The sequence below is a fragment of the Pundamilia nyererei genome, unplaced genomic scaffold (genome assembly GCF_000239375.1).
Source record: "Pundamilia nyererei isolate P.nyererei 1_Seehausen unplaced genomic scaffold, PunNye1.0 scaffold00213, whole genome shotgun sequence".
Classification (NCBI taxonomy): domain Eukaryota; kingdom Metazoa; phylum Chordata; class Actinopteri; order Cichliformes; family Cichlidae; genus Pundamilia; species Pundamilia nyererei.
Genome location: NW_005187614.1, coordinates 804,454 through 820,717, shown reverse-complemented (window position 1 = coordinate 820,717; position 16,264 = coordinate 804,454). Strand labels below are relative to the sequence as shown.

Below are 16,264 nucleotides of genomic sequence, written 5' to 3'. Positions count from 1 at the left end.
GTCCTGACGTTTCAGTGACAGGCATGAGTGAGTTTGATTTCTTTATTAAAATAGCAAAACACTGCAGTCTTATTTACATGCTATATCACAACAAAATGTTCATGAATCTACAAAATGATAACACTCGGCATATTCTGCATTTGATGACATGTGGGAGTCATGCAGAAGTTCGTCACATGCAGCATTATTGCAAGGCTAGGCCACACTTTATGTAGTAAAAGTCTGTAGCTAGGTTACAAACACAAGTGAGCCTAACTGTGAATACAGCTGTGGAACAAAGCAGTCTGTCCATGGTTGGTCGGTCTGTCGAACGATTAGCGAATAGAGAGCATCATCACAAACTCTGAGCAAAAGGAGAAAGAAGAGAAAACTGAGTCAGTGTGTGGCTATGTGACAGAAGTGTAATGGTGAATGTGGATGAAAAGTTTGAAAAGTGTAAAAACACACACACTTCTAATGAATCAGTTAATGGCCCGAACATGCTGATGTCTTCTCACCTTCAAAATCAATGCTCCCATCTGCATTAATATCCAGCTCCTTTAAGATCTCCTCTAGTTCTCCTTTCTTCAGCTTCTCCCCCAGCAGGGTCTTCAGCGCTTCCTTCAACTCGTCCAGGTTGATTATTCCATCTCCGTCTACATCAAACTGAAAAACAAAGTATTTGAAATGACGTGCGTATCCGATGATACTGTGTGCGCACATTTATTTGGGATTTCTGTCCATTCGCTCTAATTCGATAACTGCGGTAATTGAGTCATCGTTAGCTGACAGACCTGCATGAAGGCCGACTGGAGCTCCTTTAGTCCCAGCATGTCCGCTGTCTCGCCCATCATCCTCGGTCCCATCAGTTCAATGAAGTCTTCAAAGTCCATTAACCCGCCCACTGTGAAGAAGAAAGGGGCTGTTAAGTGAACCAATAAAGGCCAAAACATGGCCAAATATGGAGTTGTTGTTTTTTTTACTTGACTGTTTAATAAAGATTTGAAATCGACTGGTCGATTTCATTAAACATGTTCTCAGTGGACTCACTTCTCATCTTTATCTGTTGCACTATTTCCAGCAGCTCCATTTCAGTGGGCATGTATCCCATAGTCCTCATGCACTCAGCCACGTCCTTGTAGTTCAAGTAGCCATCTTGGTCGTAGTCAAACTCCTTAAAGGCCTCGTGCAGCTCTGTGAGGAATATCATAGGGGTTGCAAAGAGAACATGAAAGTTACTGATAACATTTAGCACCCAAATTCACACAATTTAAGGAAAACTGTTGAAAAATAGTTGCAGTATGTAATGAAAAGGTGTGGTCTGGGAACATTTCTCCCTACTTTTGAACATACAATAGATTTTTGAAGATGGAAAGAAACAAAAAGTAAATGAAATAAAAAAAAAAGAACTGGAAAAAAAAAGCTTAAAATATTAAAACACTAAACAAAAGCTGGGTTTAGGCAGTCATTTTAACATTAACAGTTCCTTTAAACTCTGTAATAATTCACCACTGACAACACAAAACAGGATTTTTAGGCGATCACCTCTGAGGCCCGACACCTCAGTGTAATAAATGTAACGCTGATGTAGGTGTGAGTGAGACTCACCGTCTAATTCAGCCTGAGCCAGTTCTCTGTCCTGCACACACGCGAATCAGACATGTCACAGCAGCAAAAACAAAGTCAAATACTCCACAACAGAATAAAATCGACACCATTTCATTTTTGTAAATGAGTGTGATGCCCATGACATCAAAGATTGCTAACTTGTGTGTAATTTTCATTTCTAAACATATCAAAAAACAAAAGGTCTCGTTCTGACGGAGCTCTTCTTTTGGATCATCCTAATGAATTGTGACGCTAAGCTTGTGCTAACGGGCGACTAACACGTCAGACACACCAGGCTTAGTGGAAAAAAGCTCCAGAAAGATCAGGAGCACACCTGTAAGCACACCGTCTCACCTCCGCCTGGCTCCTGACATTGTAACATGTGACACCTGTGACTGTTGTCATGGCGTTTAAATGGATAATGATTTTTTTTTTAAACAAATGCGTGTGAAGAAAAACTTGATACTGGGATATAAAATTGAGCTAAAACTGTGATTGAATATGTAAAGGTCAAAGGTCACAGCTGTACAGCACATTTGAATGGGTGAAAATACTTACCGCCCCAAAAATACTGTTGAGCACGGAGATGTAGACTTTGTTCTTACTCTCAGAGACCTTCTTGGACTTCTTCAAAGACTTCTTGGGCGTTTCGGAGACTGAGCCTGATGGGGACTCCTTTCCCTTGGGAGATTTAGTGCCGCCTTCTTTTCTAAAACATGTAAAGTCACAATTCTTCCTCACATTTGACACCAGAGACCTCTGCTATACATCAGAGTTGTGGAAATCGTGCATACTTTTAGACAAATTTATTCTACTTTGATGAAGATACACAAATCTCAATTTACCCATCTGTTGAGGCTGAGTCAGCGGAAGTTGTTGAAGGGGTCCGCTCTCCTGCTTTGGACATGCTGTGGATAAACAGAGACACACATGCCACAGTAAGTGCACTCTGTACTTCAATTAAACATATTAGTGAATATGCGCTATATGAATGCAATCCATTATTATTGTTTGGAAATGTGAAAATTAACAGTTTTAGGAATGCTTAAAGAAACAGTGTTTTCTATCACTGTTAGTACTTGATCTTGTTTTTTCTACTGCACATTGCTTACCTTACCTCTGTGTCCAGTTAGTATGAGCAATAAGAGATCGTGTCCTCCTTTTAGCGGTGTTCCTCTTGTGTTGTGAATGGCTTCACTCTGGTATACTCTGCTCTATCTGCTCTCGACCTCCCACCGTCAGAGAGGCTTAACAGGTAATCACCTGGCTAAACATGCAGCCAGCAATCAGAGAGCAAAACGTGGAGCAGCACTGTGACTGTGGCTGGTTTGACTCCAAATGTGTGCCTGAGCATAAAGTATAAAGTATAAAGCCACAAGCTGACATGTCATAAAAATACTTGCAAAACAGGACATTTCTTTCTTTTTACAGGCTCCACGGGCTTTTACTGATATAAGCAAATATTAGACAATTAATGACGTTTTTAAACGTGCGTTTGAGACAGACATCGTTCTCTAAATGTTATTTACTCAGCAGTCTGTTTATCCTTGAATACGTCGCGTATTTTATGGAGAAAGTTTTCCTGTATGAAAACAGCCCATCCGTCATCTTCAATGGCACCTTCAGCTTTCCTCAGATGAGTGTTGAAAATGTCGCTTTTGAGGCCTTAAACTCGGTGGTGTCGCGCCAGTCCATGGGTAAGCCAATGATTAATAAATCATTAATAACCCCTGCTGTAACTGAACTTTTCTTTCAGGGTACTAATTAAGTTAACAGGCTGGTAAGCTTGTGCATCACCAGGTGTCGGATAATGTAGGTCTCCTCTGCTAATGAGTAGCCGTTTATACTGTTTTCTTTACACTGTAATGTATGCGAGTATGGGATCGTTTATGGCAGCTAAAACTGTGCACGTTGATAGCTTAACTTCACCAAACAAGTTCTTGTTTAAACGCCAGATGACTTTTATTCAATATTTGCGTTTATGCAAAATAGCCGTGTGTTCACAGGGCTCATAGCAGCTGGCCTACTGCACATGCTCCCGCCCCTGGTCAGGGTTAGCATGTCGGTGTGTTCGGTGGTCCACTAGATGGCGCCAAAACTCACAGTACTCTTACAGCCACGCTAGCATGACATTGCTGGAGCAGTTTATTCGTAAAATAGACGAATGTCGACGCATGTTTTGTCCCATATGGACTTGTTTTACAGTGTACTTATTTTTTTCTTAACATTTTACTCCAGTTTTATTAATCTTTTGTGAGCAAAGCTGGGGAAACACCTGTTAACAGTCACCAGGTCAATTTGGCTGAATGAAACCACAGTTAAAAAGGAAAGCCTCACTTATCACGTTAGTCTTATCATTTTGGACGCTTGCAGAATATATTACATAAATGACTGCCTAGTGTTTGTATAATGATTTGCAAAACTTTTAAAAATAAAACGCTCGCTGACCGGAAGTAAGCTGCGACGTCGAACCCATACATTGCGGCAAAGCATTATGGGAAAATCTCAGCCTATTTAACTTTCAAATTAACTATTACATGTCAATAAAATAGCATTAATCATTTGGTGAACGAGTTAGATTTCACATTATGATCGTGTTCCACTAAACATTGTGTTGCTGCTTATTTCCGTAAAACCGTCAGGCTGACTCGTATGCGGCTGAAACCCACCCCTCGCCCGGCTGTCTCCCACTCATACTTACCTGGCAGGGATGATACCATGATCACAAAGGTGGTTCATCCAGAGCGAGGCTTTGCCATTGCACAAAGGCAATTCTGACCTCTGTGAATTCCTCAAATGTGGGAATCTCAACTGCACAATTTATGGTAGTGGGGACTGCGTACGCGCTTTCCCCTAATAACATGTGAAAAGAAAGTTTCAGTCCTACTCGTTTTCTCATTCAACAAGTACAGCGTTAATCGGGGTGCATACTGGTATTTGAAATCTATGAAGAGTGCTTGGATTTCGCGTGTAGTGCTTAAAACCTCTTGAAACTGTAACCGTATTTCATTCACCACAAATAACTATCTGCTTGAATAGTTTTCTTCAGATGGAGAAATAAAATGAGTCCCGAAGTCTAAAAGCAAAATTTTGCCTTGCTCCTCAGCATGTCTGTCTGCCGAACAGTCGGATGGACAGTACAGTAGTGCAATTCATCCTGATCGGTGATTGGTCAAAAGTCTAGAGTGAGAGAAGAGGCTTGTGATTGGTGAAAAATGTGCAATGAAGAAGCCTTCTTTTATTCATTCAGTCTGTTGTCTGATTTTTCTTTATCAGGTGATGTTTTCAGCTCCTTTATCCCGCCTGACGCTTGGACTGCTGTCTGTGGTCTTCAGCATGATCACAATGTGTTATTTATGTATTTTGACTGGTTTACAATGACAGGACAGTAAGCATTATCAGTGTATATTCCAATAAAAGCATCTAGTTTTTACTCCAACATCGATGAGGATTTTCTTTTGGCTCTTTTGAACCAACAGGTTGGAAAGTGCCCTGAAATTAAGAGCAATTGAAAATCAATTCCTTTCTTTTCTTCTGTGATTATTATGTGCAAAGTCTTTTAGGTTCTTCTGACAATGTAATTGTTTTACTTTTCAACTGGTAAAATCTGAAGGATTATTCATGCCATGACACTGACATTTACAGACAGGCAAGAAATTAAAGGCATGCCCTGAACTCCTGATCCCTACACAGAGAGACATTGTTGCACTTTGCTGCCATGTTAGGGTTCACTTGTCAAAGGTAAGAGTTGTAAAATCATTAGAAACTTGCTATGAGAGATCATGTTTGTCCTGTGACAAATAGACTGAATAGTTGATTATGAAAATGGCGTGATCATACACCATGGCTTTCACAGTCACCTGATGTCAACCAAGACTATCTGGGGAAATTTGACTCACATAACAGATAATAGCTCTGTTAGTGTTTCCTAATCAATTCCAGGAAACACTGAAGTTGTTGCGGAGGCATGTGTTGTACAAATACTTCCAAAACTTGTCTTTGCCTGCTTGTACACATTGCTTCTTTGGTTCAGGTCTGTTATGTGTTTCTACATAGTTGTGTCTACATGTCTAAGACAGATTAAAGCCCAACTTGGACATTCATTAAGTAAATCCACAACTCACTGTTACTGTAACACAGGACACTTTATTAAAGTGGATGAAACAGGAATACAGGAAAACAGCACTGCAGGATAGTCAATCAGTGAGCTGAACTGCAAAAAGTCAAAAGTGCCCATCAGGTAGGCTGGAATCATACATGTTACCATCAACAATCATTGTGCATGTACTGACAATAGCCAAACACGGGTAAATGTGTAGTAAATGGCAGTGCGGTAAATCTGCCTAGTATGATATTAAATACACGTACTACTTCATATATCTCAGATCGTTTGTAACGAGCCACGGAAAGCATCGTGTTGACTTGAAGGCGCGTGGATACCCTCTGTGCGTGAGTGATGGCTGAGCAGCTGCTGTGTGCAGGTTTGGTGAAGACCATACTTCTCACCAGGCCTGACGAGGTGCATGGGCATCTGGATTTACAACATGACTTGCTAATGTCGCCAACATCAGTTGTAGCCACTGAAAAGACTAGAAATGGGCGTAATACAGTAGATGTCGGCTAGCGCGCGGCTAACATTTACCACAAAGAAAAAGGCTTAAATGCGCTATCGTGTAATTTCCGCTAAATCCAGAGTCGATAAATTAGCGTAAACATAAAAGAAATGCCAGTTTCCATAAAAACAGCGGACTTGCCGGCTTCTTCGCTGTTCCGCTGCGTGTTGTTGTTTTGGTGACGCAACTTCCGTCGAGCAGACGATTGGTCGTCTACAGTGGGAGCCGACGCTCCTATTGGCCCGAGTCTACAGTGTCTACGCTCACCGTAGACTCCGGGCCAATGAAAAGACGTAACCGTCTACAGTCAGCGTAGACTTTGCGCACATTCCTGGAGGTTGCTGTTATAAGTGTTTGCTGAAAAACAACAAATACAAAGTATGGATAACACAAGGAACAAATCCACCTGAAAGGTCTGCAAAAAGGATTTGCACCTTTTCACAGGGGGCACTTTGCGTAAGCCCTAGTACATAATTTTCCAGTGTGTGTACGTTACACATGCTAATTTTTTAAAATAATTGTTTTGCTATGATGATTGAAATGCACTGAGTATGATACAATATGGCAGCGCTGTTATAGCAGTTATGGTGAGGTGATGTATGAAATGCTGTGAAATTAGCTAACATTACTTAGCAGTAACAGTAATGTGACTTCACTCAAGTGAAAGCTTTAAACGTTAGCCCGATACTTAACTAGCCAATTTAAGGCTTTCTGATTAAAGACTAAAAGCAAAGTTATCGCCAACTAAATAGAATACTGTTTATATTTTTGTGTATGACTGGCATTAACACGGTGCCTTTGGAAACACCTTAAGGGGAAATCATGGTAATAAGAGGGACTGATCCATATGTGCACAAAGAATTGACAGTTTTTGTGCTACCGAAGTTCCCGGCTTTCATTCAAAATCTGTTTATCGTGAGCACCTACACATTAAACAACTTAAACATTATTATAATGGCTTCAAGCTCGCGCTGAGGCCTGTGTGGCACTATCAGCCACTGTGACAGTAAACAAATTTATGTTTTTGTATATCAATATTTCATACTTTACGGCTGCCTGTTTATTTAACAGAGATGAAAAAAAAATACATTACAATTGTACCTAAAAATATCAAAGATGATAGATTAAATAAATAGATTTTAGGTAGATGCTTGTGCATTCTTAAAGTCTTATATGTTGATTTGAACTGAGTGTGTCATCTGTTCAAAGCCTCCCAGTCAGTGCTGTTCTCCATGCCTGTCTTACTGTACGTGGTGCACAAACACTTCATTTAGGACTTCAACAATAATATAGACATAACAATAACAATAACAATAAACAATAACAATAACAACACATCTTATTTGTTTATTGGCTGACAACAGTCAAAAAGGCTAACGTTGGTGGATTTCATCGTTCCCCTAAAACAGTTGTTGTTGCTCCAGTCGGCTCTGACAGTCGCTCTGGTGGATGAATGGACCGCTCCTGTTTAAACTGCTTTTGAACTCTGTAAACTCGCGCTAATAAAACGGCAGACCACACCAGCTAACTTTATTTATTTAAAAAAAGGAAACAAAACATGCAACAAGAATGCAGTTACAGTTTGCAACAGCTAAAAAGAAAACTACACTAGACATATAAATGTTTCTCATTATAACATAAATGTGACAGGATACAGCTGTGAAGTGTCAGTACAACCTTTGTGGGATTTGATGTTTTTCAGATGTTCAGCTTCCTCTCAATCACTTAAAAACACATAAAATAAACCAGACCATCATGTAAGTGTCTTTTTGTCTCGGCTGTAATTTATTGACTTGAACAGGCTCTCTTATTGAGACCGTGTTATTTAACAAAGTGGAATTTGCATTTGTTTTAGTTTCATTTGAAGTATACACGCTTTGTATGGATTCGTTTTTTTCCATAATGCTGAGGCAATATTGTAACTAGAAAGTTACAAGATAATTATAGTTCACATATCTCAATTTTCCTGACATCTGCTGCCTTTTCTTAACCCCTCTTTTTTTGTTCGTGCCCCTTTACTTAATCTAAAGGTCTTTTCTCACCCCGTTTTCTTTTCCCCTTTACCAAGCCCACAGTCATCTCACACCCAGACCTTCCCCTTTCCACCGCCATCAGCAGCATCTCGACCCCCGCAGCAGCCCGTGCCCAGGCCACGATGCTGGGTGGCCGGGAGGTTCTTGTACACGGCCCGGCTGTATGGAATGAAACACAGGCCCAGCTGGAGGTGTCGGGCCAGACGACAGTATGCAGCCAGCGCCAGGACTAGCAGAGGGGTGACCAAGAGGAAGCCCACCACCAGCAAAGCCACACAGCCTCCATCGGTCAGTAGGTCTGAGCAGTAGGGTGTAGTTCCATGGGGGCGCACCTGCAGACCACATGGCAAACTTTAGTGTTTTCAGTCAGTCATCATTTTAAACCTTTATTTTGCAACTTTACCCAGGATGATACATTTTTTAAGAAGGCTCCGCTCCCACATAGTCGCACACACGAAAACCTTGGCTGATCTGCCGGCCGCCATCACAATCCAGAGGATGACGTAGTGTATGCGGTATGTGTGTATGAGGTGAGGACAGATACCAGTTGGTAGTCTGAGATATAACACTCTCATTCTCTCGCACACACATAAACATGTGCATGTCTGAGAAAAATTAATGGAACTAAAAAGACGTTGGTTGAAGCTACTGTGAGCTGGATTGATGCTCTATGTCAAAGTATGTGCAATAGCACAGTGGGAGTGGAAGAAAAGGTGATGGGTTCAAGATATGAATGTGGAAGAGGAGGAGAGGCGGTATGTCTGAATTATCCCTATAAGCCTGTGAAGTGAACATATGAATGCACGAGCAAAGTGCAGGCTGCAAGAAAGTAAGAATGACATGGGAAACACTAAACTCAAACCTCTGTCAACCTTTGTCTGTAGAGTTGCAAAAAGGGCAAAGCAAGGCAAGAGTTGTGCACCAGAATCCACTGGAATTTGAAATAAGGTCTTCTATATTGTTCTTTTAAATGATTAAAGTCGTGCAGTCTTAAAGCCGTATAGCTGATTTAATCTTACTTTTAAGATAAAAACAACGAACCTTCTGCATAAAAATATAATATAGTGAGTTAACGGAGGAAGCGTTTAGAATAGGAGTCGTAGAAGATAAGACTCGGACAAGTATGCCCGTGTTTGTTTTAAAATCGTGAGAGCTCCTGAATGCCTCCAGATCTGAGGCAGGGTGTACTGGGAAAGGAATGCACTTGTTTCTTTTTTGCAAAAAGTTGTATATATATTGCATGTGTGGTTGTGTTTTCTTAAATACTTGGATCCAACTTACTTTCTTTATATGTTTTTTTTCTTCGGCCCCTTTTTATTTCTCCCGAATTTTCTCCTTTCTTCACCCTCCCAGATCCTGGTTAATCCTTTTCTAAGCTGGTGTCACATGAGGTCTTACTGTGAGAGAACATGAGAGAATCCTGGTCCCTCTGGTTATTAAGGAGGCCTACACAAGTGCCATTGGTATGTGTGAAAGCCTCTGATCCACCATGACTTTTTGGTTTAGTCCAGGTGATGCTTCTGCATACGATGTTAAGTGAGCAGCTTGGTTTTAGCTGTATGTGCTTTTCAAAGATATTGTTTCCTCACATGCAATTCTGTGTTTAGTTTTTAATATTTATGTTTTTCCGATATTATGCTTTCACAATCATATGTTAAAAAGTGTATTTTAATCCCTAAAGCAGACATTTTTTAAAGGTTTGTGCTCTAATGCCTATCCTACTCCTGGCCACTTGCCCAGTCCAGTTGTTTCTCCTCAACATCTAAAAGAATCTGAGACTTATCAGATTATAAAACCTCTCATCGATGATAAAAGCCAAAGCACTCCCTAAGCCCCAAGCACAACTATTTCAAACTTGTGGATAAAAGTTACAAGATTAGGACTTGTAGATATTTCATAAAAAGATTGATGCAATCATCTCCACTCAGCATCTCTCCTTACATACTCCGGTGGTTTCAAATGTCTGCGATGCATGATTTTTGAGAGCAAATAGCTCTATGAGTTATTATGAAATGCGTCGGAGGATGCATGCAGATGTGCTAATCGAGTTTAAATTGCGCCTGAATGCCGCGGTGCAGAAGAAGAGCACGAAGAGTTCACACAGTCTTCACACGTTCCCGTTCATTCGCTCCCCGTTTACCCTTCTCTTACTGTAGAGTGACAGAGGAAGCCAAACACAACCATGACGATGGCTGGTGTCAGGATGATCCCGAACACCAGTCCAGCGAGGCACGCGTTGATTGCGGCGATCAGCACGTTCTGAGCGGTCACCAGCACCGAGCAGGCCCAGCAGTCGAGAGATCCCCGCAGCTCCAGAGGAGCCTCGCTTCCCCCGCCGCCACTCTCAGCTGCAGAATAAGGAGGAGGCACAACCACACGTGAAGGTGTTTCTCTCCCTCCACCCACAGCCGCGGTGGATGCCAGGGAGTTGGAATGGTGAAGATGCTGCTGCTGGTGGTGGTTGGTGTGGTGGTGGTGGTGGTGAGGTGGCAGTTCCTCAGACAAGTCCAAGGCCTGATGGTGTGCCCCCCTCTCGAGAGTACCGGCCATACTCATAACGAACTGTGTGAAGAAAAAGAAATCGGAACTTGGTCTGAATCAACATCAAGGATGAGGAGATTGTGCACATCATTGCAGGTGTTTTGAAGGTGTTGTATGTGTGGCCAATGTGTTGGTGGTTGGAGACTGTGTGAGCAGTCAGGTGTCAAAGTGACCAAAACCACTGAGTTAGTGGTTGTGGGTTCACTAAGAGGTTACATGCTTTTTCTGTCAGGAAGCTAGGAAGCCTCGTGTGATGCCATCTGTGAGGTGATGATTATCAGCGAGCTGATTGGCCAAAAGGAAAAGGCCCCATCATTGTTATATGTAGTTTGTGAAGTGGAGAGATCAAGGCTAAGTTTGTACATGTGGGTGTTGTTTGCACATGTAACTGTGGCTATGTGGTGTTGTGTGTTGTGCCTCTGCAAGCACCGATGCTACTAAAGAAAAAGGTTTAACTCCTCAGGCTGGTTGTTGATCACAGATATATCTTGTACTAGTAAAACAGTCCACCGTTACAAATCGAACCCTTAGAATTTTCACTGTAGCTCAGTGAAGCACCAGCTCAATAATACCCATGACTTTGCTACTACAACGAATTATTCGCTTACTTTGTGTTAAAATAATGGTCGCGTTTTCTCGGGATTTAGCAATTTTTTGACATCGGAAGAGATCAATAAAGGATCGACAGTTTAAAAGGAGTTGGTCACAGGTTTGGATATATTACTTTTGGTTGACTTGTATATAAATTGTGTTGAAGTGAATTGAATAATTCTCCCAACACAAAACGTATTAACAATATGGAACGACACAAAAACGATGCGGTTTACTAATGTAAATATGTTGGGGTAATGTTATGTTCAACCTATCTGTCTTTTAGAACAATAATCTAACATATTCACAATATTGCAGGGGACGGGGTTAAATATTTTGGTTAATTAAAACAAAAAAACCTTAAAATTATCCATCCATCCATTTTCCCGCAATATTATTAATGGCCAAGGTGCCATTATTGCAAGATGTTAGGCATTTTATGGAAATCAAATGTTTCATAAAGTGTATAGAGTCATTTAACTTTTGTAAATAATGGCCTCGTGAGCATGAAATATTAAGAACAAGTTATGGCAATTTTATATAACAAAAAATCGGGTTGATATTTAAGAGATCTTCCACCAGGACGTTGCATTCTTTTTGCGCTAGGGCAGATTTTATGGGGTACGCAGCTGCGTCTGCTGCAGGATATCCTCACTTCTCTGAGGTCAGGAGACAGCGATGACCATGTTGGAGAGAGGACGTGAGAGTACCACGGCTTTGCAAGCTGCCAGAAAAAGCTTCAGTGCCGGAAAAATCCCAACAGGAAAGACCTACTCAACCTGTCATCCTTTTATTTTTAAAAGCGTTGCCACACACTGATAGGAAGGCCATCTTTTCTTTGACTTGAACGAGTCACAAATTCATATTTCTGCCGTACGGGAATGCTGTGTGGACAAAAATTGAGCACATTAGAATCTGTCCTGTGCAGGAACCAGTGGAGGACTATGCCTGTGCTGGCGGTGGTGTGATGTGTGTAATGAGTGGTTCATTGTGATGGCAAGATGGAAGTTGCGTGCACAACAGCAGCTTTTTGTACAAACAAAAACGGGTGAGGCCGTTTAATCGTGTAAAGTCAGAAAGGTCAGGTAAGATGGCCGTGTGTGCACGCTGTGCGCACTTAAAGCTCAAGTCGAACAAAAAGTAACCTTCAAAATATATCGGCTAACGTTGGACTCGCTGGATCTCAGCAGGTACAGCAGATCCGGGGCTTTCGCGATGCTGTCCTGGGTGCTTTAGTGTTAATTTTTCCACGCCTGTGTCCCATTGTTATCCCAAGTGTTTTTGTAAGGTGGAAGGTCATAGAGGAAGGACTGGCAGGAAAGTGTGTATGCGCACATGCGTGTGTGTGTGTGTGAGGTGACTCATTGTGCAGCTTACTGAAAATACATTTAAGGACTCCGCCCATTTTACTCACTGTTCTTACTTTTCGTGGAGTAACGTGTTGTGTCGTAACTAAATAGCTTATTTCGTTTAGCTCAAATATGGAAAACTGAGCAGCGAGGTTAATGAAGCTACTGTATGAGGATCTTTTGTTTTCTTTTTGAGTTTATTTTTGTGTCATAATGTGTAGCGCTATATTGTGGATAAGCTAGGTCTCAGTGCTGTCATGCTTCATTGATTCAGGGAGATTTTCTGTTGTTTTTTCTTTCTTTTCTATTATCTGGAACAAAATAGCTGCAATAATACTTGTTTGTCTCTTATACTCATTACGTTCTGTTGAACATCACTCAATAGATGTAAACAGTGTTTTAGCTTCAGTGTAGTAACTTATATCTCAGCTGTTCAGTGTTAATATGATTTCATGGTTTGAGGTCGTACTCACGTTGTGCTGTGGGGCCCGGTGGACCTCTTGCTGTTCCTCCTCCAGATTTTTGCTGCTTTTCTCACTTCTTCTGCAGAAGACTTGTGACCAGTCTGTCAGCCACACTCGTGCACTCCCTGCACACTTTAATGAAGCTCTTTCGTTCTGCTTTTATTCCTTCAGCTGTTCTTTTCCAGTTCTCCAGAGTGAAGTTAAAACAGGCTTTGAGATCTTCTTGGAGGTTCCCCTTTGAAGCCTTATCTCTTTAGGTGATAAATTGGTGTCCTGCAGCTTTGCTTTTGGTTTCCGTCAGATATCCTGAGATGTCAGTGGAAAAGATTGCGTCCTAAATCTTCTGTCGTCTTCTCCAATCCACCGATCAAATTGTTGCTGTGGACGAAGTGGTGCAGAGATGATGGTGGAAATAACCGAAGCTTCCAGTTGCTGTGGTCTTTGTCTTCGGTATGTCAAACTTCTGTCTCTGCCCTCCTCTTTTTACCCCCCATCTGATTGAGTCCAGAGTGCTGTATCTCCCCTCCTCCTGCACTCCCTGCATCCATCCCACTTTCTCCCCACCCATCAAACTTATCAAACCCCCCCTGCTTTTCTCCTGCAACTCCTCTCACTGCACACATTCCACCTCTCTTATCCAGGACATGCTACACCCCTTCACCCTCTCCCTGTTGCAATGGGGGCTGGGTGTTGTGTGTTAGGGGTCAGAATGAGGCGGCTGACCTGATAAGTTGAGGTGCAGGAAAGCAGAAAAAAGGGGGGGAAGGGCAGTAGAGGCAGACTTGGTTTGTCTTAAAGGTGGAGGTACCACGGAGCCGAGCACATTCTTTTTATCATGTTTATTTGTATTACAGAGTCCAAAAACTGCTTTAGAAAATGTTAACCAGTGATTTAAACGTACAGGATGATAAACTCAGCTGGAGTTGATAAGAGGCAGATGATGCCATCTGACGTACACAGCTCTCTTAAGGTGTCAACACAGCATTTCAGTCAGGTTGACTTTGACGTGGCTGCTGCAGTGCCCAGTCTGGGCCAAGCTTTAGCTGTCAGACAGATGGTCTCACGTTGACTCTAGAATACTTTATATACAGAGGAGTTCATGGTTGACTCAGTGACTGTGAGATGCCCAGGTCCTGCGGATGCAAAACAAGCCCCCATCATCACCGCTCCACCTCCGTGCTTGACAGTTGGTGTGAGGCGTTTGTGCTGAAATGCTGACTTTCAATCCTTTTAAAAGGAGTTTTTGGTTACGTTGTTATTATAAATCATGAAGGTGTGATTTGGACCTCTGTGGGTCTTAGAGGTAGTCTGTGACACCAGTGTGTGGCATTGCCGTGCAAGCATGAAAAGTTGGTTTGAGTCCACGATAGCGCCCTCTTTGTGCTACATGCACAGAGAATCACTACGTTTAGTGAGAGCTGATCTAGATCTAGATTTAGCTTGACCATGTGTGTGTGTGTCTGTGTTTATATGTCTTTGTGGGGATCAAAAATTGGAAGTTTACTACACTTGTGGGGACCAAACTCTCGGTCCCGGAAAGTTTGAAGGCATTTTTGAGACTCAAAATGTGGTTTTAGTGTCAGGGATACAATTAGGTTATGGTTAGGTTTGGTCTGAAGGTTAGGATTAGGGTTAGGGAGTCATTGTTGATGGTTAGGGTAAGCGGCTAGTCAATTAGATGTCCCCACAAAGATATAAAAACATATGTGTGTGTCGTTTTTAGTGCAGTAATGTTTAATACATGTTTTTTGTTGCGTAGTTCATGCCCCTGTTCCTTAAATATACTGACTACACTGATCCGCTACATTTTACATGGTGCAGTGTTACAACATAGTTCAGTTTTCTTTCTAAAATAAAAACAAATGCTCAAGTTGCATTTATGTTTAGTAGGTCTTCATAGAAATGAGTTTTAGATTAGCTAAAAAGATTTTTAAGTAGAGGAAACACTGATTTGACCTGCGCCGTCCGCTTAAAACACATTGTCTTTAAATACTGCGTCACGTTGTTGCTCTTAACACATCCTGTTGTCAGGGCTCGACAAAGCTGTCTGCAGCTTTGAAGACCTGATCAATATCCAGCAATAGTTCTGTCTGTGCTGTTGGGTTCAAATCAGCCAGGTACCTGATAAAGTATAAAATTAAAGAATTTAAGCACTAATAGATTTAATATAAATATAGATGCTTCATGGGTTTTTTTGTGTAATCAGTTTGAAGTCACATGTATAGCTTTTGTCCTTAGATAACAGAAATAATAGCTAAAGATTATTAAAAAGTAAAATTACACACTTATATTATGACAAATGTTTTTTCTAAATGCTAAAAACACCCTCTATGGTATAAAACTCCCGTGCGCAGTGACAGAACGTTGGCAGGTCACCATGTCCTCGGGTTAAGCTAGAGGCCATGGGGCCAGCAGGAGGACAGGCTGAAGGAAATCCTGCTTGAAAACACACAGGAAGACCACCTCCGTCTGTCTATCTGTCCACCCCGCTGCAGTCAGGTGGCGATAAGAGAGCCAACGCTCTCGTCTCAGCCAAGAAAAAAATACTTCAGCTATGCAATCACTAGCAAGCGGCGTAATCAGGGCGATCAAACTTTGATGTTTGTTTACGCTGCTCTTACTGAGCATGAGAGCAAAGGCTGTGAAGTAACTATTTCATCTGTAATGTCGAGATCATACAAAAAACAACCAAGATCTGAAGTAGTGACATTTCTACTGTAGCATAAAGGCTTATACGTTTCTGCTACATTAAGCAGAAAGGTCACCTCTAGTTCTACATACCACGTATAGCTGTCCCATTGATGTCTTCAGATTTATTGGGTAACTGGGGATAATAAAGAGGCCAAAGAAGGGCTTTAAGTAAATAAACAGTGCAAGCTCAAAGCAGAGGAAAAGGGCTGGAAAATCAGGATCAGACAACACTAATTATTTTGCTTATGCTCTGATCTTTTATCATTTCACTGATTACAGCCTTTGCGGGTCTCTTGGGATGTTGCCGTCTTACCTCACTGCTTTCTATCAGTGTAATCTCCCATTCTTCATGTTTCTTGCAACATCTTACATCTGTTTATTATCGGACTGCTGCT

The 16,264-nt window shown here is 41.6% G+C and overlaps 2 protein-coding genes across 3 annotated transcripts; both read right to left on the bottom strand.

Moving 5' to 3' along the window:
* Positions 1 to 275: 275 nt before the first annotated feature.
* Positions 276 to 2,834, bottom strand: LOC102209224 (calcium-binding protein 2-like). 2 transcript variants are annotated; one of them, XM_005748102.2, is made up of 8 exons: positions 2,700 to 2,834; positions 2,433 to 2,495; positions 2,146 to 2,296; positions 1,588 to 1,618; positions 1,030 to 1,173; positions 774 to 883; positions 498 to 645; positions 276 to 343 (listed from the first exon to the last, which is right to left on the bottom strand). In XM_005748102.2, exons 2-8 carry the CDS (start codon positions 2,492 to 2,494, stop codon positions 315 to 317), a joined length of 675 nt encoding a protein of 224 aa, XP_005748159.1. In that variant the 5' UTR covers position 2,495; positions 2,700 to 2,834; the 3' UTR covers positions 276 to 314. The 2 variants fall into 2 exon arrangements, with proteins under 2 accessions (XP_005748159.1, XP_005748160.1); XM_005748103.2 differs by having other exon boundaries at positions 2,705 to 2,834.
* A 4,697-nt stretch (positions 2,835 to 7,531) lies between these two features.
* Positions 7,532 to 13,840, bottom strand: tmem88b (transmembrane protein 88 b). Its single transcript, XM_005748097.1, has 3 exons — positions 13,188 to 13,840; positions 10,385 to 10,795; positions 7,532 to 8,565 (listed from the first exon to the last, which is right to left on the bottom strand). Exons 2-3 carry the CDS (start codon positions 10,787 to 10,789, stop codon positions 8,281 to 8,283), a joined length of 690 nt encoding a protein of 229 aa, XP_005748154.1. The 5' UTR covers positions 10,790 to 10,795; positions 13,188 to 13,840; the 3' UTR covers positions 7,532 to 8,280.
* Positions 13,841 to 16,264: the final 2,424 nt, after the last annotated feature.